Raw genomic sequence first — 27,844 nt, 5'->3', positions numbered from 1 at the left:
TCAACAAATACGTGTTGAGCACTTATACTTTACTTAAGTTGGAGGATCATTGTCCAATCCTTAATGACCTTTTGCACTATAGTAGTTTGGCATGTGAACATCTTTTTTGATAGGTTACATTTTAAAAGTCTTAAATATCTTGAACCAAACTTTGAAAGATATTTTTGTGGGAAAAGTGGCCACCACATAATTCTCATAACATAGCGTGATAATTTATTATGTAAATTTTATATAATAGTAAGGTACATTTGATGTTCAGTAGCATATGAATTGGAAAATACTAGTATATATGTTGAAATAATATCCCCACTAGTTTCCAGAATGAAGATCATTGTTGCCTCTCTTTTTTTTTTAACTTTGTTTTTCAGCAATGGATCAAGAATCCAATAAGGCAGTGTGGCCCAAACCAGCAGGAGGATATCAGACAATCACAGGCAGGAGATATGGAAGAAGACATGCATATGTCAGTTTTAAACCTTGTATGACCAGGCATGAAAGAAGCTTAGGTCGCGCTGGTGATGACTATGAAGTGTTGGAGCTAGATGATATTCCAAAGGAAAATTCTTCAGGTATGCAGCATAGAATTATTTAAGAACTATAATAAGCATGTAGGAATTGATTTTGCAATATTTGAGTAGGTTTTATGCGTGTCTATAAGTATAAATGCTGTATATTTTGTCAAGAAATTCTATTTTGAAATTTTTATTGAATTAATATTAATACTTAAATATAGGAGAAAAAGGAATACAGCCAATCATTAAAATGTATCTACACCAGCATTCCAGTGATTACATTGTCATATCCTTCAGCCACAGGAAATCTTTATCTTTTAATCAAAAAACTTTTTTAATGTGAACTGAATATATTTTTCCCTGTGTTTAAATAATAGTTTTGGATTCTGGGGGGGATTTTTGTCTCTAATTTAGCTTGGCTCATTTGATTTTTTAAAAAATCATTTTATAAAATATAAATGTCAAGTAATTCTTAGTTATTTAATTAAAATTTCTTAAATTATTCAGTGGTTTGAAAAAGTATTTTGCAAATATCCTTGTATTATGATATATGATTTTAGACTAGAATGTCAGTGTCCTCTTGTCCTGAGAAAACTTGGTAATTCTAGATTATTTCTCCTGCCATTTATATAGAATCTCAATTATTAGCTAAGGTCATTCTGTTAAAGAATCCATTTTGTGATATGACAAACCTAATCTTCAATTATTTATAATTTATAAATTTAAAAAAAATCTCAGATGTCTTCATTTTTATTATTACATTAGTAGTGATAAAAGATAGTCATGCTGAAGTAATTTTTAGGATAGATATGATTTTACTCTTGTATAAAGATTCTAACAGATTATGGCAAAGAGAATCAACACTAACATTTTCATTGTCTTTTTATTCATAGCTGTAACATATCTAAAGTTAACATATTATTATAGGTATTATAGTGATCCACTTTATATATCTAGAGACTGAGATATAATCTGAGTTGACATGAAACACAAGAGAATTTTATTTCTGATAGATTTGTAATTTGATCTTATATCTATCATGAGTATTTTGGAATTTTTTTTTACCTGTATGTAATAAAAGAAGTTAAGTTGGAATTGAATATCCCATCAACTGGGAAGGCAGTGACTTCACTTACTCCTTTTATTGTTTGATCTTTCATTAGTCTCTCCTTTTAATGTTTTTTACAGTATGTTTTAGGTATTAGGATTTATGTGAAAAACCTGCAAAAGGTGATGATGATAAACGAGATGATACTGATTACAGTGTCATAAGTGACCTCATGGGGTAACCATTCTGCCCTCCCTGTTAAGTTAGGGCACATAGAAGCACCGGTTAGCAAAATTCTTTTATATTCAAATAGATAATAAATGGTATGACTTCTACTTAAGTAGCCATTATTAAATCAAATTTTATCTAAATTGAACCCTCCAAATATGTTTTCTTTCATTTTCTCCAAAGGTTTCAGTCCATTGGATCAAGTTCAATCTTCATTACCCAAGGATCCTTTATTTGAAAAAAGTGAAACAGAAGTTTCCATTTGTGATACAGCATTGAATCAAACCATCAAGAGCAGTCCATCCTTTACTGAAGCACATCATAGTGGGGAAGGCAGGGAGACCTTAGCAAGCAGTTCAGATCTTCATAATCACTCTGAGGAAGAAGATACTCCAGGAGCTTGTAATGCCTCAAGTGTCCAAAATGGAATGACATTGGTTCATACTGACTCTTATGATCCAGATGGTACACATGGAGAGGAAGATAACGACCGTCTTCAGCTTTCTGCAGAAGTTGTGGAAGGTGGTAGATATCAGGAAGCATTGAGTAATACAGTATTTGAGTTGGAAAATGGCGAGGTAGAGGCATGTACTGGTCTTTCACCACCAGTTCTCTCTCTTAACTGTGAAATGCAAGATAAGTTTGAAGAATTCGATTCAGCACATTTAGTGAAAAGTTCTACTGAGTTTTTCAATCAGAATAATCAGGAATTTCAGAGGTCCTCTTCTGAAGAGGAAGTTATTAGAAAGAACGAACAAAGTAATACTAGCCAGGAAAGACAGAGTGAAAATTCAACTGAAGATTCAGCCTGTGCCCTAGAGCATATTTGTAGTGAACAAAATACCAGGGATAGGGACAACAATCAGGGAAGTTCTCCTGAACAGGTAGTGAGGCCCAAAGTTAGAAAACTGGTAAGTTCAAGCCAAGTGGAACAAGTGACAGGTTTTAATAGGCATGAGGCTAAACAAAGAAGCGTTCAGAGATGGAGGGAGGCTTTGGAAGTTGAAGAAAATAACTCAGATGACCTCTTAATAAAATGTGATGACTATGATGGAGAGCATGAGTGTATGTTCATGGAACCATACTCAAGAGTTATACATAGGGAACCAGAAAATAACCGGATAACATCAGAAAGTAGAGCTTTAGCAGGAAGGCAAGAAGTTGTGGATCACACCTTTTGGAATGGCTGTGGAGATTATTACCAGCTGTATGACAAAGATGAAGATAGGTAAGGTTTCCCTCAGTGCTAGCCAGATTGTGTAGTGAGCAGAGGGGTTGGTTTCTAGTACCGTGATGTTTGATGGGTGTGCTCTCTGACATAGTTAGGGTATTAGATATTTTGACTTATCAAATACTCTTCTTTATCAAATGCTAACCATACATGCAAACTAGTGGTTAGTTTTTTTATAGAAACTTGCTTTGCGGTGTTTCAGGAGTTGATTGAAATTATATCCTTAGCTAATGATTATTACAAAAGAAAAAAATACTAATTAATTTAATTCTTTGTATTTCAGTTAATGAAATTCAAGGTAAACATTTATTGTATTTTAAAAATTCTATGCTAAGCCCGTCTGAGTTTAAAGGTAATTATAAACCACAGACATTATTTATTGATATTATTGCATTAACTCTGCCAGTATTTATTCATATCACTTGTTTCTTTATTCTCCCTTTCACTGTTTATTTTTTGCTTTTTTTGTGTGTGTGTGACAGAGACAGAGAGAGGGACAGACTAATAATAGGGACAGACAGACAGGAAGGGAGAGAGATGAGAAGCATCAATTCTTTGTTGCAGCTTCTTAGTCTCTTTAGTTCATTGATAGCTTTCTCATATGTGTCTCGACTGGGAGGCTGCAGCAGAGCGAGTGACCCTCTGCTCAAGCAGGCAACCTTGGACTCAAGCCAGTGACCTTGGGCTTTAAGCCACTGACCATGGGGTCATGTCTATGATCCCACAATCAAGCCAGCAACCCCTTGCTCAAGCCAGATGAGCCCACGCTCAAGCCAGCAGTCCCGGGGTTTTCAACCTGGGTCATCTGTGTCCCAGTCCGACCCTCTGTCCACTGCGCCACTGCCTTGTCAGGCTTTGTTTTGCTTATTTTTATTTAGTGTTTAATTTTCATTAATAACTCTTTAAGTGGTGCATACTGTAACTTCCCCCATTTGTGAATGAGGAATCTAAGGCACAAGAGAGGTAACTAACTTCCTAAGGTCCGCAAAGTTAGTAAGCAGTGGACCTGGAATTTGAGTATCAACTTATTGTCTGACTCCAGACTCAGTGTTTTTCCCCACTACAGTTTACTGTTTCCAAGAGAACACATAATTTTTCTCATAAGAAGCATTCTGAGTCCTTTTCCCCAAACTGTAAGACAACAGAAAGAGGAGAGAAACGGGGAATTTACTTATCCAACTGCTGACTTTTCATTATCTCACAGTCCAAACATCCTTTTAAGCTAATTGTAACCCCAACTATACTTAGTTATAGTGCAATTTCAGGATTTTATTAGTTTGTGAAAATAATTATCTTTTTTAACTAGAAAGTATTAAGAAAGAAATTTATCCTTTAGAACAGTGGTAGTCAACCTGGTCCCTACTGTCCACTAGTGGGCGTTCCAGCTTTCATGGTGGGCGGTAGCAGAGCAACCAGAGTATAAATAAAAAGATAGATTTAACTATAGTAAGTTGTTTTATAAAGATTTAGTTAGTCTGCCAAACTTAGCGAAAATCCGACATAAAGTACTTGGTAAGTAATTATTATTATATGCTTTAACTTGCTGTAACTCTGCTTTATAAATTTTATAAAGTAAAGTTACTTCCCTACTTTATAAATCATCATTACTGTGGAACCGGTGGGCAGTTAGAATATTTTTCTACTAACAGAGATACAAAAGTGGGCGGTAGGTATAAAAAGGTTGACTACCCCTGCTTTAGAATATGAATACATTTTATGTATTTTGTCTCATCTTATAGAATTAACAAAATATATAGGTTTTTTTGGACATATTAACTTGTAGAAACAATTGAAATATAATTACTACACTGTTATGTAAGTTTGTAAACTTTAAAGGTCAGTAGACAGTATTTATTAAGCTAAGATAAAGGTAGTTTAAGAACTTTTGTCTCATTTATTTGTTTTTTCAATTTAGGGCCACAATCTTTTATCCCAAATCCACAAAGTTCTAAGAACAGATACTAGCAACAAAACCTAACCAAATGTTAACATCTGGGTCTGAACTAAAATGAAGCTTTTTTCTCAAGTATATATATATTTTATTGCAATAATATGAGTGGTTGATTACTAGGTGCTGGTTTGGACCCCACTGGAAATTATAACAATTAGTGTTTCTAAATCTCAAGGAATATATCTAAATTGCAAAACATGTTCAGCCCTAAAATTTTTGGATTGGATTGTAAACTATTCTACCTCTAGGTTACTATTAAAAATAAAACAACTTACAGTCTTAGGTAACTTACCTTTTTGAAAGTATAAGGTTTTGCATTTTTCCCCCATTATATTTTTGTTTTTTTGAAGAACATAATTTAATTGGCTGTGCCTTCTCCATTTTAGACACACTAATCAAAAGTAAAAACCTCTTTTGTTTGCTTTTAATAGTCAGGCCTAATGTCATCTAATGAAGTTGAAATTTTTATGCTATTTGCCAACCTAAAGAGAAAGGGTAGTTTTCTTGACTCTTAGTTTTTAAATGGATTCTTTTTGTAAATAGAAGTGTTTTCTTTGCCTAGAATGACTCTGGACTTTTTAATGGTTATGGGTTATGGTAGTACCATATTTATTTATACTTGTTTTTCTTAAGTGAAACGTCAGTGTTCTGAACAATGATAGATATTTTACAAACAGAATATACTATTTAGTAATGGATTGACTTAAAAGAACCTGTAGTTGGATGTGCTTAAATGATGAAACTAATTTTGGAGCATTTTTAAGACACACATAGGTTTTTTTAAAGACTCATGACAAAGTAAGTTTTCAAGGATAATGATTCTACCTAGGATTCCACTTATATTTGCATCTGTAAGTTTTAAGATATGTTTTAGGACCTCCTTTCAATAGTTGCTACAATTTTAAGGAGTAATTCTATCTTACTGTTTCCAGTTCCTCTGTCCTTACTCCCTGCAAAGGATCACAGTTGCAAGATAACTTATGGTGCCATATAAAGTTGAGATTTAATAGTTGTACACTCCTTTTTAGTTTCATTTTGCCACATTTTCATCTACTTGATGTTTTACTGTATCCTGCTCAGTTGTGGTATTAGCATGTCAGAGAAATGGAGAAACACAGGGAGTGATTCTACCATAAATACCTTGAGAAGAAAAATACAGATAGCTTCTGCTTTGAGTCTGCTTTGAGTTTTCACTGCTTTGTAAAACTTAATGCTGATGTATATGAAAATTTTTTGGTTATGTTTGTATTATAATAGTTACTCCCTTATCAAGACCATAGCTAAAAGTATACATGTAGATATAAGAATTTGTCCACTTTAGAAATATATAGTGTATAGATTTTTTATAAGTGGAAATGTACTTTAATGAATGTATAACCCTTTACTTCCCTGAAAAATTATAAATGATCACTTAATCACATCTGAAACATTATAATCTGTGGAGTAGGCATTGCAAGCATTGTCCATAGCATTGTTCTGAGCTGTTTGACAAGAACTGAGCAACACCTTATTAAATTAGAATTGCAAGGGGAATTTTAATAGATAGCATATAATTACTAGACTTGGAATTAGACCAAAGAGCTAAGGTTAGTACTCTGCTCTTTTGAAATATACCCTAAGAATTTGAGTTTAAAAGGCCCTTTCAGCCGTGCCAGCACATTTTAACCTTGGGCCTAACTGTTCTGAAGGGAGGCCTGCCATCTCCTAACCACGTCTTACTGCACTTGAGGTTTCTTTCACAGTTTTTCTGTCCCTGGGCCTTAACCTTGCCTAAAAGGTGAAAAACTTTACTGAAATAAAAATGTTAGGACAGTTTTTGTTGTTGATGATGGGAGAGGGATGAGAAGCATCAGTTCTTCATTGCAGCTCCTTAGTTGTTCATTGATTGCTTCTCATATGTGCCTTGACCAGGGTGCTACAGCAGAGTGAGGGACCCCTTGCTCAAGCCAGCGACCATGGGGTTAAGCTGGTGAGTCCAAGCTCAACCCAGATGAGCCTGCGCTCAGTCCGGCTACCTCAGGGTTTCGAACCTGGGTCCTCCGCATCTCAGTCTGATGCTCCATCCTCTGTGCCACTGCCTGGTGAGGCTCTAACACTATTTTTAATTTTTTCAGTGGAGAGGTAACTTTTCTCATTCTGTGTCTGTAGTCATATCTGACACTTTACCTATTATCCTTATTCCTGGCTTGCTTCCTTCTACCTCTCATTCTCCAATTTTTCTAAGTCTGGGGAAAAACGTTACTTGATCTTGCTTTCTCTATTTAAGGTACTTGCCTGTTTGTTTTCTCTTTCATTGCTATTTTCAGAATAAATGTTCCACAGCTTCTATTCCTCCATTATCCACTCTTAAACACCTCCAGTCTCAGAATTATTTGTCTGCTCTATGAAATTAACAGTGACCTGATTTCCACAGCAAGTTGACCTTTCTCCTTACTCATTTTCTTTGACTACAGTGTTACTGCTGAGCTGTTTGCTTACCCTTTCCCACTCCACAGTTCCTCTTCCATTGACCTATATCTCCTGGACCCCCAGGGGTTGGCAAACTTTTTTAAGAGGTCACTAGAGCCTGACAAGGTGGTGGCACAGTGGATAGAGCATTAGACTAGGATGCAGAGGACCCAGGTTCGAAACCCTGAGGTCGCTGGCTTGAGCACAAGCTCACTGGGCTTGAGCATGGGGTCACCAGCTTGAGCATGGGATCATAGAAATGGCCCAATTGTTGCTGGCTTGAAGCCAAAGGTCACTGGCTTGAGCCCAAGGTCACTAGCTTGAGCAAGGGGTCACTTGCTCTGCTATAGACCCCAGTCAAGGCATATATGAGAAAGCAATCAATGAACAAATAAGGTTCCACAAGGAAGAATTGATGCTTCTTATCTCTCTCCCTTCCTGCATGTCTGTTCCTATCTGTCTCTCTCTCTGTCACCAAAAAAATAAAGTAAAAAATGTGACTAGAGGCCTGACCTGTGGTGGCACAGTGGATAAAGTGTCGACCTGGAACACTTAGGTCGCCAGTTTAAAACCCTGGGCATGCCTGTTCAGGGCATATGTGGGAGTTGATACTTCCTGCTCCTCCCCCCTTTCTCTCTTTTTTTTTTCTCTCTCTCTCTCCCCCCTCTCTAAAATGAATGAATGAATGCATTAATTAATTAAAAACTAATTTTTTTTAAAAAGGTGACTAGACTGTAAATATATATTTTAGGCTTTGTGGACCAAACGACAAAAACCAGGATACTTATGCAACCATTTTAAAATGAAAAAAAAAAGCCATTCTTACCTTCTAGCTCAGTAAAAAATGGACAGGTGGCTAGATTTGGCTGGCTCATGGGCCAAGGCCTAATTTACTGACCTCTGTTGTAAAGACTAAAGCTAATTGAATAGCTAGGTGGCTTGTATCGCCATTTAGTAAAACAAACCAGAGGTTGTCGATTTTCTGGTGTTAATGCTGGTAGGAAATTCCAATGAAAGGTCTAAGCAGACAGGTTATATAATGAAGGCGGTAACTGCCACCTTTATTAAATGTCCACCCTTTTCCAAAAAGTTTGCTAAACATTTTATCTGCAGTATTCATTTTGACATCACTATAGACCTGACAAGCAAATATTAATATTCTCATATTATAGATGAGGAAAAGTGAATTGGGGAAAGTTAAATGCCTGGGCTTGTTTTAATAGTAAGTACGGAGCCAGGATCCTAACCCAAACCTGACTTCAAAGCTTGCTCTTAGCAATGTGACCTTCTACCAGTAGGGCTGAAAAAGAGGCTGTCTTAGATGGCACTTTCACCTGATACAGACTATATGAATATAAGATTTTGTTTCTTCAGTAAGAAACCTGCCTATGGAAGGCTCTGTCTTTTTGTTTTTTATGATAAAAAAAAATTTAATCAGTTGCATAGTCTCCTCTGACTAGCCCTCTTAGCCAATTTGGACTCTTATATCTTTAAGTTAGTAATAGACATTGTTTGAAATTTGCCATAGATTAAAAAATGTTTAGAATAAAATTAATAGAAAATTGTTCATGTATTACTGTCTATCACATATCACAAATGTGTATTAATTTCTGGAACATACTTTAAAAGATTAATTTTTGACCCTTTTCAAATAAACCAATATCACTAATAGCTCTCTATTTAAACCCGTGCAATTGCACAGTCTTAGTTAAATTCCAAGAGCTTACTGCACTATTCAATTTGGACACTTCTCTGGTCATTATTAAAGAAACTGATTCTATACTTATGGAAAATACTTTTAAATACATTGTTAAAGAAGCTGTGCCATAGTGAGTTTGATTGAATAAACGGTATCTAATCCATTCAGAAAACAACACAAATAATTTTATAATGTAAGATCTTGAAGCAATAATCTGAGCTTGAAAGGGAAAAAAAGGTGAAGTGATTATGAAGACATTTTGATGGTGGAAGAAATGGTTGTGACGAGTTCACACTTCAGGGACAGTATATATTTGGAAAAGAGCATTCATATAACAAAAGAGTTGGCTGTAAGAAGTACCAGTAACTGGGATCAGATTGTAGTAAATCATAAATGTCATTCGAAGTTTAAACCCTTTTTTCCTATAGGCCAGAATTTTCCAAAGTAGGTGAAATATATTAAGTAGTACACAGATGAGTGTTACTGTGTTACTAATTTTTATTATTACATATTTATTTTAATGAGAATCAGAAAAAAGTATAGCTAGCTCATCAAAGTTGGAATTTTGAGGGATATTACTTAGCAGATGACTAAATGTATTTGAGTAAAAAACAAAATGTGTTTAAAAAAATTGCTAGCAGTTGTTGATGGCTTATTATTTAACAGGCACTGTTAGAATGTTCTGTGTATGTCAACTCATTTAGTCCTCACATGAACTTGGTGAGCTATTAGGTACTATTATATTTACCTGATATGTGAAGCAGTAAAGGCACAGAGAGATTAAGTAACTTTCTCACAGCTAATAAGTGGCAGATTTAAATCTAGGCAAGTTGATTTCAGAACCTATGTACCTTAGGACATAATATTAATATACAGCTGTAGCAAAAAATGTGAGGACAGTAGGCAGATGGCTTAAGTTTGAAATACTGCTTCAGGAAAAACGCTGATGAAGGTTTTTGGAGTAATGTATAGTATTTACTATTTGATATAAATGAAAGTGATAGTGATATTTAGGATGCTTTTTTAAGTGAATTGAGAGAGTAGATTAAATTTAGGGACACCAATTAATAATTGATTAAAGTCCAGGTTTGTAGAAAAGCACTTGAATAAGGGTTTTTGTTTGTTTTTTGTTTTTATGAGAAATGAAGAAAAATGACCTAGGATATAAGAGTCATTGTACAGAAAGAATGGAAGGTTAGAAAGGACTTAAACATTGGGAGTTTGTGAAGTCAGATATGTGCCTTCCAGTTTAAAAGCAGGGTAATACCAATAGCAGTTATAAAATGTAGAAAGGAACTTATCTGGCAAATGAATTTTGTTTTAAAATACAACTTAAAAAAATTATTTAGAAAAGTAAATTTAGCGGGGTGACATTGATAAGAGTACACAGGTTTCAGGTAAACATTTCTATAGCATTTGAACTGCTGATGATGCTGTGTACCCATCACCCAAAGTCAGATCATTTTCCATCACTGCATATTCGTCCCTTTTTACTCCCTTTCTCCACTTTTCCCATCCCCTCCCCGACACTTCCCTCCCCTTGGTACCACTTCACTTTTATCTGTGTCCATGAGTTTCAGTTTTATATCCTACCTGTGTGTAAAATCATATAGTTCTTAGCTTCTTATTTACTTATTTCACTCAGAGTAATGTTCTCAAGGTCCATGAAATCTAAAAATGTTTCGTGAGCAGATGGTAATTATGAAAGCTTAGTATGGTGATCAGGGTGGGTATACATATTTTAAAATTATCTACTTAAAGGTGTGGATTATGTATAATGAGTAATAATGATACAGGCCAAGAGTCTGCACACTTTTTCTTAAAGGGCCAGATAGTAAATATTTTAGTGTTGACTGAATAAGAGATAAAATCACAGATAAACATATAAAAAACATTTTTAGCTGACAACCATTTTTAAAAAGGCAGCAGGTCCAGATTTGTCCAAAAGGATGTGGTTTGTCAATCCTTGACATAGAGTTCTTAAATATGTTGACAATTGATAGACATTTTTTTGTTTTAAAATTTGGAGGTATTTTACTATTAATACAGAAAAGTTCAGATGCTTCATGTGTTACCTTTCTGAATAGGATCATACTCTGAGTGAAATGTTTTTTAAATGGGGTTTTCTTTAGTATGTTAAAAATCGCCACAGAGGCCCTGGCCGGTTGGCTCAGCGGTAGAGCGTTGGCCTGGTATGCGGGGGACCCAGGTTCGATTCCCGGCCAGGGCACATAGAAGAAGCGCCCATTTGCTTCTCCACCCCCCCCCCTTCCTCTCTGTCTCTCTCTTCCCCTACCGCAGCCAAGGCTCCATTGGAGCAAAGATGGCCCGGGCGCTGGGGATGGCTCCTTGGCCTCTGCCCCAGGCGCTAGAGTGGCTCTGGTTGCGGCAGAGCGACGCCCCCTGCTGGGCAGAGCATCGCCCCCTGGTGGGCGTGCTGGGTGGATCCGGGTCGGGCGCATGCGGGAGTCTGTCTGACTGTCTCTCCCCGTTTCCAGCTTCAGAAAAATACAAAAAAAAAAAAAATCGTCACAGATTAATATAAAAACCTTACCTTAATTGTTAAAGACATAAAAATTAGAATTGGTAATTTAGCTTTGAATTTGAGAAGCTTTATAGTCAAAGAAACAACTCAGTAAGCTCCTTTAAATCTATTTTCTGGTAGATTTTAACACTGTGTAAGCCTAGAAATGATTACTTGATCTTAGATTATTCTTTGGATCACAGAAAATTTTACAGACATTTTATTGCCTTTATTTGCTATTTCAGAGCTATAGTGCATTGCTTCGCCAGGATATTTGTGCCCTACTACCTATAGTTTATTTATTTTTTTCCCCATAGTTTATTGAAAATTGGATGTTGATTTTATTGTTTTACTTTTTTTAACTTCTCAGAGCTCAGAGTAGTTCTTTGTTAATATGTATAGCATTTTAATCTTTTGGCTTCATCTACTTGTAGAAGAAGGAACTCACTACTCTAGATATTAATAATAAATTGTCATAAAGAAAAGGCAATTTCTTACAATTACCACTTTCTTTCAAAAACATAATCTAAATTTTGTTAATTTTTTTTGTTTCTTTAAAGTCAGTGCATAAAAGGAAATTCTTAAGGGATTCTTGACCGGAATGGTTGTTGTGGTTGGAAGGGACATTTAAGATTTATTTTTAACATTGATAAGTAATATTTTTGCCTTTGGTAGTATGACTAGTGCTTTCAGAATAGTGAAATGTAACAAAATTAACCAAAGTTAAATATAACCAAACTAATTTTATGAGGTTCTATATTTTAACCTTTTTATCTTACCTAAATATTCTCTTGAATTGAAACATATTTTGTGTTTACATTCTACCAAAGAACTTCGCTAAAGATTTGTCAGTGATTCTTTATGTGAATTAGAATGTATCTTCACTTCAAATTCTGTGAAAAAGGAAGGAAAACAATAGTTAAGCTTTTAAAACATAATAGTAGAAGTTTATTCATAGAGGATATTTCATCAGTTTGTCAGTATATAATGAAAGTTTTAATCAGGCCAGGTGAATAATCTATTATCATTTATTCTAGATAACATTTAATTTATAACTGTCAAGTTATGTTTAAATTGTTAATTAGGAACATGTCTAAAATATGAAGACATGTGCCTGTATCTAAGCACCATGGAATTATTTACTTCAGTGAAGAAAATAATAAATTGATAACTCCATAACTTGCCATATGCGATATTCATTTGAAAAAGTTTCATTCTATTGAATCTATTTATTTTTAAAATATTTAAAAATTGAATTGGCACCTGATAAAGCATGTGTGGCATCAGAAGTCCACTCTGTACCACGATGCCTGGTAAATACTCTAAATGATAAATGCACAAGTAATCACAGTTTATTTCATTTCTTTTTTAAATTTGCAGTTCAGAATGCAGTGATGGAGAATGGTCTGCTTCTTTGCCTCATCGATTTTCTGGTACAGAAAAAGATCAGTCCTCAAGTGATGAAAGCTGGGAGACTCTACCAGGAAAAGATGAGAATGAACCTGAACTACGGAGTGATAGCAGTGGTCCTGAAGAAGAAAACCAAGAATTATCTCTTCAGGAAGGGTATGTTTGCCAGTGAAATGTATTATTTTTTTGTGTATTATACAGGAGTGCTATACCTCCCATTCAAATGTTAAGTATGCTATTAATTGGATTTACAAGCTCTGTGTAGGATCACTAGGTCCTACTGATTTGTTTTGTTACAATTTTGGTGTGTTACAAAGAAAAGTCAAATTGAAAATACAGGTAATTTCAGTATCTTCTGTTGAGATACGGTATGTGTTTCTACTTTGCTTTATTAAGGAAAACGTTTAATAAATCACTTTTATGAGTGAATTAGAGCTACCATTGCTATACAGTGGATATAATGGCAAAGGAGAAGGGGCAGTCTCAGAGAGGATCAGTGCTATATTCACAGAAATGGATGCAGTCACAAAAATAGAACACTAGTTAAATGTTTAATTTTGTTATATGATAGATACTTCCAGAAATCAGTACTTGATGATAAACATTTTTGTCTTTTTCTAATGTTAATGGGAATGCTTTAGTACAGGCGTTTTCAAACTTATACTGTAAAGAGCCAGAGAGTAGATATTTTCAACTCTACCATTGAATTGTAAAAGTAGCCATGGACAATATGTAAAGGAATGGGTGTAGCTGTCTTCCAACAAAATTTTATTTACATAAACAGATGACAGGCTAGAAATAACCTATGGGCCACATTTAACCAACCCTTGCTCTACTATTTCCCCAGTAAGAATTATTCTGGTTTTAAGATTGATTTCACACACACACACTTTTTTTTTAAATCACACTAAAAAAATACTCCCATTTTATTATTTTATCAATTTCTAGCAAGAGTGATTGCTGATTTTATTAGTCTTTTTATCATCAGTTGAAATTATCAAGGATTTTTTACCTTTAGCCTGACCATTGTGGTGCAGTGAATAGTGTCGGCCTGGGACGGTAATGTCCCAGGTTCCAAACACTGTGGTGGCTGGCTTGATTGCAGGCTCATCTCTCTTGAGCACAGGCTCACAGCTTGAGCCCAAAGATGGCTGGTTTGAAGCCCTAGGTCACTTGCTTGAGCAAGGAGTCACTGGCTTGGCTGGAGCACCCCCAGTCAAGGCACATATGAGAAGCAATCAGTGAACAACTTTAGTGCCACAACTACAAATTGATGCATATCTCTTTTCCTTCCTGTCTGTCTCTCTCTCGCTAAAAAAAACAAACAAACAAACATTTTTCACTTTGACCTAATGATCGTGAGAAATAATTGTTACTACTTAATATTTAATTGCCCTTGCTTCTCGAAATAAACCCAACATAATCACATAGTCATGGTTTGTTCTTGTTATAGTTAGCTGCTGAATTTGGTTTGCTAATATACTGCTCACAAAAATTAGGGAATATTTCAAAATGCACTTTCAAGATCAGTGAGAACATGCAGACACTCCAGTAGTTTTAGCCTTTTGTACAGTGCATTTTCACCAAGGACATAGAAGTGGGTCTTGCATTTCATTTGCATAATTAAACAACTTTCTTTGACTTGTTTGCTTTTCTGATGTTCTTGTTTAATAAAAAAAGCAAATATTTTTTTTATTGCTTCATATTCATTTTGAAATATCCCTAATTTTTGTGAGCAGTGTGTTTTACATAGGATTTTTATGGTGAGACCCATAGTGAGAATTATCTCTAGTTTGTTGTCTTGATAACAATTTGATATTTGCTAAAATGTTTTTTTTTTCTTCTTGAATCCTTTGTTTTTTAAATAGCTCATTTATTCCTTTAAATGTTGTTGCTTGTGAAACCTACTAGGCTTGGTGATGGAGTATTTCTTTGGTAATTTTAATTTTTTTCTATGATAATTGGTTCTAATATTTAGTCTTTCATGAGATCTATTTTGGTGAATATGTTTTCATAGGAAAAATCTTCCATGTTGGACTAACATTAAAATTTGTATTTCTCAAAGGGTATAAATTTTCAGCTTGAGCTCAATTCTGTACAAAAATTTGGGAATAAAATATATTAGAAAATCTGTAAAGAAATAACTTTACAAATACAGTGTGTCTGTAAAGTCGTGATGCACTTTTGACTGGTCACAGGAAAGCAACAAAAAACGATAGAAATGTAAAATCTGCACCAAATAAAAGGAAAACTCTCCCAGTTTCATACCTATTCAAGTGCAGTTCGATGTGGGCTCACACACAGATTTTTTAGGGCTCCTTAGGAAGCTATCCCGTAGAGCCTCTACAGACTCGTCACTGACTGCCGGTTTCCGGTTTCCTTCAACTGCTTATCCCACCGAGTAATGTTATTCCTAGGTGGTAGCGCTTCGTTATAAACGCACCGATATTCACGTTGCACTTTGGTCACAGATTTGAATTTAGCGAGCCACAGAACACACTGAACTTTCCTCTGTACTGTCCACATCTCGACTGGCATGGCTGTGGGCTGCTCCTCTGTGTACACGGTGTTACATCATCATCTGCGCATGCGTACATGCTGCCACATCATCCTACAGAAACTAGGAGGGTTTTCCTTTTATTTGGTGCAGATTTCACATTTCTATCGTCTTTTGTTGGTTTCCTGTGACCGGTCAAAAGTGCACCATGACTTTAAGGACACACTGTATAACTGATTTTAACAGTAGGTTGAGGTGAGAATTTTGCTTTTCCTGATTTTATGTTCTATCATCTTTAATCACTATTACTTAGTTTAGTAAGTATTATTATTTTATACATAATTTGTGATGATTATTTATTTAGCAGATACTTATTGATCATTTAATATGTGCCAAACATTGTGCTGGATCCTGAAATTATTTCAGTCAACAAGACAAATAAGATTTCCTTGTGAAGCTCACATTATGGTGGGAGAGACAGAAAACAAGACACAAGCATGATATGTGACAAAATGTGGTGATTTCTCTGAAGGGAAAAAAACACTAATTTATTAGAAAGTAAATGATAAGGGCCTACATTAACTAGAGCATTCAGGGAGGACTTATCTTAGGAATTGACTTCTGAGCTGGGATCTGAAATTGTGAATTAGCAGTTGAGGAAGAGCTTTCTAGGAACAAGCAAGGGTCAGAGCAGAGGTATTGAAAGGGAAAGGGCCCTGGCCGGTTGGCTCAGCGGTAGAGCATCGGCCTAGCGTGCGGAGGACCCGGGTTCGATTCCCGGCCAGGGCACACAGGAGAAGCGCCCATTTGCTTCTCCACCCCTCCGCCGCGCTTTCCTGTCTCTCTCTTCCCCTCCCGCAGCCAAGGCTCCATTGGAGCAAAGATGGCCCGGGCGCTGGGGATGGCTCTGTGGCCGCTGCCTCAGGCGCTAGAGTGGCTCTGGTCGCAACATGGCGACGCCCAGGATGGGCAGAGCATCGCCCCCTGGTGGGCAGAGCGTCGCCCCTGGTGGGCGTGCCGGGTGGATCCCGGTCAGGCGCATGCGGGAGTCTGTCTGACTGTCTCTCCCTGTTTCCAGGTTCAGAAAAATGAAAAAAAAAAAAAAAACCAAAAAAAAAAAAAGAAAGGGAAAGGGCTTTGCATATATGAAGTTAGTGGGGCTAAAGTAAATGAGTGAAAAGGAGAAGAAGAAGGATATGCGATGATGTGGACAGGAACCAGACTATGCAGGACATAGGACATCCGGAATATTTCGGAATATTTTCAGAGATTAGTGAGATTTTAACTGGATAAATAATTGATCTGACACCCATATTTTAAAGATCACTTTAGCTATTTTGTGAAGATTGAATTGGAAAGGGACTGAGCTTAAAAAGGAGGAAGGAGACAAGTTTGGCATTTTGACTTGAGTTATAATAGGAAGAATTGGGTGTGAGATGAGGAGAATGAGAAATCGATTATGACTGGGTATGTTGGTTTGAGCATCTTATAGGTGTTAATGTCATTGACTGAGATAGAGAAGTCTTGGGAGAGAACTGGGAAGTAGGAACTCCTTTTGGAAGTTTTAAGTGTCATTTGGACAGGCATGCATTGTAGATGGCATGTAAGCACTTGGATATTTAACTTTCAAGTTTAAGGAAAATGTCCTAGATAGTATTTATAGCAGAGATATATGTAAATAAACAAAAACACAGTTGTAAGTCATCAGCTACTTGTCTTGTTATTCTACATTAATAAAACCCAGTAATTTGTTTAAAAAATAGAAGTGGGAGGTGAAGAGGACAGAACTAAAACACTGCACAGCAATAATATTTAAGTTGACAAGAGGAAGATCAGAGTTGAAATGTATTGTTTGGAAGAGGGTTAAAAGTTCATTTTTGACATGTTAAATTTTTATGGTAAAATTTCAAGGATAACCACTATAAGTTAAGTAAATATAGAGTGTATGTACTGGAAACCTATGGAGGGAGGAGGGAAAAGGGAGTTAAGATATAGAAAAAATAACAATTAAAGTCAATTCAAGTGAAAGTCAAGAAAGGAAGAAAATGGCATAAAAACAAGAAAAATAGACGTGAAAACTGTAGGAAAAGTTCTGCAATAAATAGAAATTGCCTAATCTCTGCTTATAAATGACAGCTTCAAATCAGTTGTATTACTTTTAAGTTAAATGCTGTTTACAAAAGACACACCAAAAACATAAGTATACCAAAAAATAAGTAAATAAAAGGATAGAAAATAATATTTCTGTCATTTACTAACTGAAAGAAAATAGGACTGTTGTAACATTAGCAAAATAGATTTAGAGATAAAAAAGCATTATTGGAGAGAGTGAGGGTCACTACATATATAAGTCCAATTTACCAGTAAATGTTGGAATTTTAAGTTTAAATATTCCTAATAAAATAGACTCAATGTATAAATGAAAATTTGACCATCCTAGAGAATATTGACAAATTTACTATCATATTAGAAAAATTTTAATTACTTTTCTCACTGATAATTCATGAATATAAAAAATCCATCTATCTTTAGATTTTTTTATTTTTTTTATCTTTAGATTTTTAACAACTCATTTAAGCATGATTTAATGAATACTGCGTCCTTTGAAATATGCAAACACAAAAACTGAACATGTACTAGGTTATAAAGCACAGATTACAGGGATCGCTGGCTGTATCCCAGGGTTGCCAGCTTGAGCCTGGGGTTGCTAGCTTAAAGTCAAGGTTCTTGCCTTCAGCCTGAGGTTGCCAGTTCAATCCCTAGTCAGAGCACATGTGAGAAGCAATTATTAGATGCACAAATACATTGGATGATTCACTCTCTCTCTGAGAAACAAACATACACACACTCAAGAAGAAATAGGTAGCCCAAATAATATTATAACTATTACAGATAGGTAATCAATGATATAAAATCTTCCCATGGAGAAAAACAACTGATCCAGATGGTTTTAGAGCTGAATTCTCTTAAACTAAACTTTTAAGTTTCATGTCATTCTGCTCTCCAAATAATTCTACTAAGGCTAGTAGAATCCTAAATTCAAGAGTATGTGAAGAAAATTGTATGGATTTTTTTTCCATTATAATATATATCAAAATTTTAAGCAGGATTACTGGAAATTTCAAATTGGAAATGTTTTACTTTAAAAGATAAAAACTTAGTTACTTATCTGAGTTTATTCTGGAAATGCAAAGGTAGTTTTACTTTGAATATCTGTAAATGTCATTTGCCACATTAGCAGATTACAGGAGAAAATTCATATGATAGATTCTCCAGATGAAGGTGTAGAAAATCACTTGATAATGTTCAGGACCTCGTCATAATAAAAACTTAGAAACTAGGAATAGAACAGAAGTTCCTTGATCTGATAAAAAGCATCTAGCAAAAAAATAAATAAAAAGAAAGAAATCATTTTCAATAGGAAGAGTTAAAAAAATCCCCCATAAGATAGAAGCAAGACAAGGGTGCTCACTGGCACCATTGCCATAGCTTTTGTTGGTGGAGGTCTTACTATGGAATGATGGGAAAATAAAAGGTAAAAAAGATATATATATATATATATATATATATATATATATATATATATATATATAAAGAAGAAATGAAAAGGAAAGAAAAAAACTAGGAGAATATAAAGTCTTAATGTGCAGAATGTATGAAGAACTCCTAGAAATCAGTTTAAAAAACAACAACCTGACAGTTGCAAAATGTTAAATACCTTGAGCACACAATTTACTGAAGAGGAAATATTTATGGTAAATAAGAGATGCTTAGTACTCAGCAGAGTGTATGTTAAGATCACAAGGACATATCTTTTTTTACTAACTCATTAGATTAGGAAAAATTAGGAAATTTGACAATGTTAGGGATTTTGAAAGACATGAATCAATTCTTACCACTGCTTGTTGAGGTACAAAATAGGTCAGAGTCACTAAAATTATGTAATAATTTTAACATTTGCGTGGTAGACTATCCAACTATTCCACTTTTAGGTATAATCCCTGGAGAAACTTTTCCATATTGAGAAACTTGGCCCAGAAGTTGCATATTAGAATGTTCACTGCAGTACTTTTCATGAGAATCATAAAACTGTATATTACCCAAATACTAATTAATAGGAAAAAAATTGGTGGCATATTCATACATGGAGAATTATACAGCAATAGGAACGAATGAGCCACAGTTATGTGCAAAAACATGAATAAATGCAGAGATACAATGCTGAGTGAAAACAACTATTTCTGGAATCTACAGTAGTTATACTTGTTTTTAAGCTTCATGAAATATAAAATCCAGGTCCCATTTATGTTAAAAAACTCTCAGCAGAGTGAGAAGAGAGGGAACATGCCTCTGTAATAAAGGCCATATATGACATTCCCACAGCCAACATCATACTCAGTGGGCAAAGACCTCAAGCATTTCCCTTAAGATCTTTAGAAGACAGAGATACCTGCTTGCACTAAATAGAACTCTTAAAGGACAATTTTATGATGTGTTTTAAAAGAATTTTTTTTTTCTTTTAAAATGTTTGCATTAGGGAACAGACCTCCTTGGAAGAGGGAGAAATTCCTTGGTTACAGTACAATGAAGTCAATGAAAGCAGCAGTGATGAGGGAAATGAGCCAGCCAATGAATTTGCACAGCCCGAAGCTTTCATGTTGGATGGAAACAATAACCTTGAGGATGACTCCAGTGTGAGTGAAGACTTAGATGTGGACTGGAGGTATGTGCACAGTGTTATTACCGTGCTTGCTTGTTTATTGGGTAGAATTTGCTCATGATTCTGAATTATGAAAACTGAATGTCAGATAGCTAAGAAGTATTCTGATTGTCCCATCGGTCTTCTCCTTCAAAGCTCATTCATATGTTACATCCTCCAGGCACTTCTTTCTATTTATTCTAGTCAGTGGCCCCTTCCTTTGACATTTGGCTCCCTTGAAGCTCACCTTATGTCTCGTTGAACTAGACACTCAAGTTTGAGATTTTCAACATTTAAATTTACCTTTATATACTAAATATGGCACTTAGTATGATCTTTAAAAAAAAAAGGTCCTGCATTCTACTTGAAGAATTTCCAGTCCTCTGATTGAATCATAATCAAAAGAATATAGTTTTCCTTCTATATCTATTTTTTATGTGGAAAATATAATTGTACCTTCCCAGAGATATTAAAAGTACTACATTTATGCTGACAAAGAACAGTTTCAAACAAAAGTCACATATAAATTAAGTGGATTATACAATTATTATATCTCATGATAAATTGGTGAGAATTTAACTGTTTTTGTTTATGAAGTTAGATATATTTTTCAAGTGTGCAGTAGCCCTTTGGAAGCAGCTGATTATTAAGATGAAGAAAGGATGTATGTTCCAACTGATTCCTTTTTAATTTTTTTCTGGAAAAAAATATGGCTTGGTAGCTACTACCTGTGTTTCCATCTCTGAACAGATAATTTTAAGAATTGGTCTTGGCCCTGGGCAGTTGGTTCAGTGGATAGAGCATCAGACCAGCATGTGGACGTCCCGAGTTCAGTCCCTGGTCAGGGCACACATGAGAAGTGACCATCTGCTTCTCTATCCCTCCCTCTCCCCCTTCTCTAGCTCTTCCCCTCTTGTAGCCAGTGGCTCCACTGGTCCAAGCGTTGGCCCTATGAGGATAGCTCGGTTTGGCTGAGCATTGGCCTTAGATAGGGGTTGCCGGATAGATCCTGGTCAGAGTGCATACAGGAGTCTATTTCCCCTCCTCTCACTTTTTTCCAGTTAAATGTCATTAAAGAAAATTTAGAAAAAATAAAGATAAAAACTTATTTATATCACCTGATAGCTCTGCAAGTTGATGTTTTAAGACCTCCGTTGTGTCTTCACCTTCTCTTCTGTGTGTGTAGCTTCTCCAAATTGTCCCAGACACGAAAAGCAACGTCTTGAAATCCCTATTCTGTTTTCTGTTCTCACTTTCTGTGGGGTGGGGGCGGGGGGGGGTTATATGTGCAGAGCAGATTTTTATTGACCATTTTGTGGAAGTAGAAAGTAGAAGTAGAGTTTTATCACAGCCACGAAAAACAAGCTGTAATTCTGTCTTAAACATTTCCATTCTCCAAAACCCATTTTCTGGCTTTCCAAGCATTATGGAAAATCATTGGCTTCACCTAGTTCTAGTCTTGCTGATCTTGATGATGTCTTCACTTCATCCCTTTCTCTGCCCATTATTCTCTTAACTGAGTCCCTTGTTTATTCTGAAGTCTTCTCTCTCCGCATGTGGTCATTTGTTTCTCAAAGAACTCAGCAGATGGCAGTTACCTACTTAGCATCATCTGTTTGTGCTGAGAGGCAGTTATGGTTTCACTTATTTCTATTACACATTTTCAGAATTTTGTAAAAACAAATTTTTAAAACTATGTTATATAGGGGCTTCATTCTATAAATGCACTAAAATTTAACTAATCGTTTCCCGATTGAAATAGTGCAGTGAAATTCCCCCTATTCCCTTATGAAACTGCTTCTGACTTCAGGTTATTTCTTTAAGAGAGATTCATATGGGTAACATTACTGTGAATTGTGATTTTTTTTTTTGAGATCTATATACAGGAGGTCCTTGGGTTATGACACGGTTCTGTTCCTACAACAGTGATATTACCCAAATTTTGGTGTAAGTTTAAACACACCCTAGCCTAAATCACTTACCTATCCTAACACAGTTGTGAAGCCACAGAAAAAGAAGTCTGCATATTCTTTCACTGTGCGCACCCAAACTAATTCATCCATGTACTCCATAAGTACGACACTAACGGTGTAAGCCGAAACACTCACATCTCAAGTTTTATGGGAGTGAGCATCATAAACTTGAAACATTGTATGTTGAGACTGTTGTCACCCAAAGACCCCCTGTATATATTCCTAAATAACTTTCAAAAAAGATTGTTAAAAATTTGAAGAAATAATTAAGGTCATAGTTGAATATAATTTTAACTAAATTTGAAAACCTGTTTTAAGTTCTAATGTATTGACTGACTGGATATGGCTGTTGTGTTAAGACTGGAGATTTTCCTAAATGTCCAAAAATTGGGAGAGGTTCATAGTAATTTTTTTAACTAGAAAGCATTTAAACATTAATTTTTTTTCTTTTTTTTTTTTAGGCAGAATTTTTAAACTTTATATGTAGCAGAATTTCATTATTTGTTTATATTGTACTATTTTCTGTGGTTAAAGGTGGTTAAGGTGAAAATACAGTTTGATTTTCATATTAAAATAGCATGTCATTTTTGTAACTAAAGGGAAGGGCCATGGCAAAGAGCTGCAGTTCTTATCTCTAAAGTCAGAATTTGACAACTTTTTTTCAGTTTCACCACTACTTAAACAAAAAATTCAAGCTTTTGGGGATTTTTATTTTAGTTTAAAAGAAAATTGAAAAAGTTCTCGACTAAAATCTTGTTTATTTGTTTTGGTGAAGTCATAAAGGTGCCCAGAGTGTCTCATTGATGTGCTAAGAGTTGATACAAAGAAAAAATGGATTTTTCAGCTGTACAAATCCCAACTGTACCGTTTATTTTTTCTTTTATAACTACTTAACTGCTCTGTCCTCCTGCAAGAAATTGGGATTATAATTAAGCTAAAAAGGATGTGAGAAATTAATTTTATATGAATATAACCATGGTTTAGTAATTAAAATTTTTAACTATTTTGAAGTTATTTCACTTGTAGAAAAGTTAAATAATGCAAACAATTTTTATATATTCTTAAATAAGGTTCCCCTAAATGTTAACATTGATGACATTTGTATTTTTGTTCTCTTTTTTCTTTACTTCTCTATATCTATATCTCTATATTTATTGTGTTTTTGACCATATAAATATTTATGAGTTAATTGTAAACATTATTGCTCTTTACCCATAAATACTCTAGAAAGAATTTACTAAAATCAAGAAGCTTTTCTTATTTAACACAGTAAAATTGTCAAGATCAGGAGACTAACACTAATACAATACTTTAATCAAGTGATTTTCAACCTTATTCATCTCATGGCATATGTAAACTCATTACTAAAATTCTCTGGGACACCAAAATATTTTTTGCCAATCTGACAAAAAAATTCTTAATTTTTATTTATTCACATTGGACAGCTGTGGTTGTGCTGGCTGTTGTCATTTTTTACTTGACAGTCTAAGGGGGAAAAGGTCAGTGCTCCTGATTCAATAGTCAGGTATTGTATATTTTAAAATTTTTTTGCATCACACTGGTTGAAAATTGCTGATCTGGTCAGTCAGACCTTATTCAAATGTCTAGACTTGTCCCACTAATTTCATTAGAGAAATTTCTTTCTAGTTGCATTTGTTTACCATGTTTCTTTACTCTCTTTTAATCTTGGACATTTCCTTAGTCTTTCTGTGTCTTTCATAACCTAGACATTTTTGAAAAGTACAGGCCACTTAATTTGTAAAATGTTATCTTAAGTGGGATTTTCTGATATCTTTAGATTCAAGTTACAGATTTTTAGCAGGAACACCATGAAGTGATATATATTTTGTCTTGGTTTATATCAGAAGGCACATGATGTCAAATTGTCCCATTACTGGTGATAATTCTGATCACTTGGTTAAGGTGGTAAGGCAGGGGTCCCCAAACTACGGCCCGCAGGCTGCATGCGGCCCCCTGAGGCCATTTATCCGGCCCCCGCCGCACTTCCGGAAGGGCCGCCTCTTTCATTGGTGGTCAGTGAGAGGAGCACATTGACCATCTCATTAGCTAAAAGCAGGCCCATAGTTCCCATTGAAATACTGGTCAGTTTGTTGATTTAAATTTACTTGTTCTTTATTTTAAATATTGTTTCTGTTTTGTTTTTTTACTTTAAAATAAGATATGTGCAGTGTGCATAGGGATTTGTTCATAGTGTTTTTTATAGTCCGGCCCTCCAATGGTCTGAGGGACAGTGAACTGGCCCCCTGAGTAAAAAGTTTGGGGACCCCTGGTGGTAAGGCACTGTTTTTCAGATTGCTTCACTGTATAATTGCCAATGTTTTGTTTATAATTAATAGGTGTCAAGTGGGAAGATATTCAAGACTACATATGACCTGTTTCTTCTCAAACTATAAAACTCCCATCCACTAGTTTTAGTTTCTTGAGTGATTCTTGTGTGAAACAGTTATTACCATGGTGATTGCCAAATGAATGATACTAGAATTTTTTTTCTTTATTAAATGAGAGGCAGGGAGGTGGGAAGGCAAAGAGACATCCACCCGGCAAGGCCCTTACAGGGCAATACTCTTCCCATCTGGGGAAACTGCTCTGTTGCTCAGCAACTGAGCTATTTCAGTGTCTGAGGCAAGGCCACAGAGCCATCCTCAGTACCCATGGCCAACTTGCTAGAACCATTCTAGCCATGGCTGCAGAAGGGAAAGGTGGGGGGAAGAGAAGGAGGAGGGTGGAGAAGCAGATAGTCACTTCTCCTGTGTGCCCTGACTGGGAATCAAACCTGAGACTTCCACATACCTGGCCACTGAGCCAACTGGCCAGGGCTAGAATTTTTCATTTTAGCTGATCATTCCGTAGTAACCAGATTATAACCAGATACCATGCTTTGCGTATCGATTTGTTTAGCCTGAAGAAAATAATTACTGGGAGTTAGTTGACTAACCATTTGAGGACATTTTCTGCAAAAAGGAAGTGGACATAGTTTGTTGCTTCAGCAAGCAGAACTATAGCACTTCACATTGTTTCAAACTTTTTGTGTGTGGGAGGGGGACGGACAGGAAGTGAGAGAGATGAGAAGCATCAGCTTGTTGCAGCACTTTAATTGTTCACTGATTGCTTTCTCATACATGCCTGACCAGGGGTTTCCAACCAAGCCAGTAACCTTGGGCTTTAAGCCAGTGACCATGGGGTCATGTCTATGATCCCACGCTCAAGCTGGCAACCCCGTGTTCAAGGTGGTGAGCCTACACTCAAGCCGCGACCTAGAGGTTTTGAGCCTATGTTCAGTGTCACAGGTCAGTGCTCTATCCACTTCACATTGCTTGGTCAAGCTGTTTCAAAGTTCTAATAGGGCTTTCCCACATTGGCGTGTACCACCTTAAAAAGCAGTGTATTTTCCATATGGAGGGAATGGTTCTGGTTCTTGGGCACCTGCACTGGTGCCAACTCTGTGCTAGGCACCTGAGTGCATCTACTTATTTAATTTATTTTATAGATGAGAAAACAGTAACAGTTAAATTTTTCACATTGTTTAACTATGAAATGGGAAGTAAAATTCCTTTCTGATTGATTCCAGGGTTCTTTGTCTTTTCTTTATGTCTCACGGCTAGATAAAGAAGGGTCTGGTATTGCAAGGGAGTTTGGATTCCATAATTCTTAATTTTGATTCTGATTATAAAATCTGTGATTATATGAGAATGTTGATTTCTAGATACTTTCATTGTGGTAATCTGCCCACAGAAAATTTATTAATAAAATGTACGATAAACTCAAGAGGGTATTTAAAATAAGGTAGAAGTTCAGGAATTCCCTGAGAAGAGGATAATTAAAGAAATGGACCTGAATGTGACTTCCAAGATTAGAAAGAAGAGAACTGAGTGTAAGGTATTTTTCCCCGCCGAGAAGGAAGGAACGGGGCTAGAGCCACAAAGTGTGGAATAGTAAATGGCTGTATTGAGTACAGAGCACGCATCCCACCCGGCAAGGTTCCCTGGCCCCGAGGAAAGAAAGATGGAGGCCAGGGAAGTTGCAAAGATTAAACCACGTGGGAGATATTTAAAGGGTCCCTCTAAGGAAGTGGAGCTAACATGACGTGGTGAAATCCCACTGGCTGGCAGATGATTGCTTTTTTCCAAACGGTTCCTGTGAAGCCTCCTTTTGGCGTACTTGGTTGTGGGCGGTCCTAGCCAAAGTTCGCGGGTCTGAGTTTTCCAAGTGACCATCCCCCATTATCCACCGACCTTACACTGAGGACATACTTATGATTTCAAATTTTGAAGTACTTAGTATATCTGAGACTAGAGGAAAAGGAAGAATCTGTGAATGTCTAGATGTGGAAGAAGGAGACTAGCACCAGATAAAGACATATTTCTCTTCAGAGAGGCTTACAATCCTTGAGAGAAAAAAATTGAGCCATTAAGAGTTAAACCTTTTCCGCCCTGGCCGGTTAGCTCAGTGGTAGAGCATCGGCCTGGCGTGCGGAAGTCCCGGGTTCGATTCCCGGCCAGGGCACACAGGAGAAGCGCCCATCTCCTTCCTCTCTGTCTCTCTCTTCCCCTCCCGCAGCCCAGGCTCCATTGGAGCAAAAGATGGCCTGGGCGCTGGGGATGGCTCCTTGGCCTCTGCCCCAGGCGCTAGAGTGGCTCTGGTCGCAGCAGAGCATCGCCCCCTGGTGGGCAGAGCGTCGCCCCCTGGTGGGCGTGCCGGGTGGATCCCGGTCGGGCGCATGCGGGCGTCTGTTGGACTGTCTCTCCCCGTTTCCAGCTTCAGAAAAATACAAAAAAAAAAAGAGTTAAACATTTTCCTAGCTGAATAATAATGGAGGAGGCCTCATTCATAGAAGAAGAGAGATTAATGAGAAAGGCTTGAGAAAGATCAAATATTTTTAAGCCCAAAGTAATTAAGCAGTAAGAGGTAAGAGAAGAAAAAAGGGCTTTGACTAATCATAGAATTAAAATAAATGCAGTAATTCTTTTTGTCATGTTCTCACCTAAATTTAGGTTGAAAACTAAAAATAAACAGAAGGGGAAATATGTGGAAAATAATTGGGAGAGAAAAAAGTACTATCTTTATTCCAGCCTTAAGCAGCCCCCAGAGTTAGAACTAGAAACATATTAAAGGAATTTTTCTATGAACTTGGCACAGTGAGTGTGGAATCCTATTGGAGATGTAGTAGTATTTTAGCTCCTTATGCTTAGTGTTTAACTTTTTTTATTGGGTTCTTTCTGCCTTTCACCTCATGACATTTATACTAAAATATTTTAAGGTTTTCTGCTTGTAGTATGTTTATTGGCTTATTACTATATTAATATAATTATGTCTTCACCATAAAGATCTCCCAAATTATGGTCATATTTTTTTTCCAGTTTGTTTGATGGCTTTGCGGATGGACTAGGAGTTGCTGAAGCTATTTCTTATGTGGATCCTCAGTTCCTCACCTACATGGCACTAGAAGAGCGCTTAGCCCAGGCTATGGAGGTATGTAGTAACTCTGATGCCCATGTATCGGTGGGATGCAATTTGATAAAAATGAAAGGTTTTTCTTTTAACTACTCTTAAGAAAAGGTGAATAATTTTCTCATCAGTTTAATAACAATATTGAATACTGATTG

General features: G+C 36.1%; 1 protein-coding gene across 5 annotated transcripts in view; it reads left to right on the top strand.

Annotated features, from left to right (window-relative positions):
* The window catches only part of PJA2 (praja ring finger ubiquitin ligase 2), an 81,901-nt gene that overhangs the window by 34,581 nt on the left and 19,476 nt on the right, over positions 1-27,844 (top strand). For 4 of the 5 annotated variants that reach the window (XM_066381974.1, XM_066381972.1, XM_066381973.1 and 1 more), the window contains 5 exons: positions 369-569; positions 1,972-3,016; positions 13,022-13,207; positions 20,086-20,271; positions 27,599-27,710. In XM_066381974.1, coding sequence (XP_066238071.1) covers positions 369-569; positions 1,972-3,016; positions 13,022-13,207; positions 20,086-20,271; positions 27,599-27,710 — 1,730 coding nt within the window. The remainder of the gene's footprint in view (positions 1-368; positions 570-1,971; positions 3,017-13,021; positions 13,208-20,085; positions 20,272-27,598; positions 27,711-27,844) is intronic. The other variant, XM_066381976.1, reaches the window with a different exon arrangement.

This window comes from Saccopteryx leptura, chromosome 4 (genome assembly GCF_036850995.1).
Source record: "Saccopteryx leptura isolate mSacLep1 chromosome 4, mSacLep1_pri_phased_curated, whole genome shotgun sequence".
Taxonomy (NCBI): domain Eukaryota; kingdom Metazoa; phylum Chordata; class Mammalia; order Chiroptera; family Emballonuridae; genus Saccopteryx; species Saccopteryx leptura.
The sequence above is the reverse complement of the archived record's forward strand: the minus strand, read 5'-3'. Positions and strand labels throughout refer to the sequence as shown.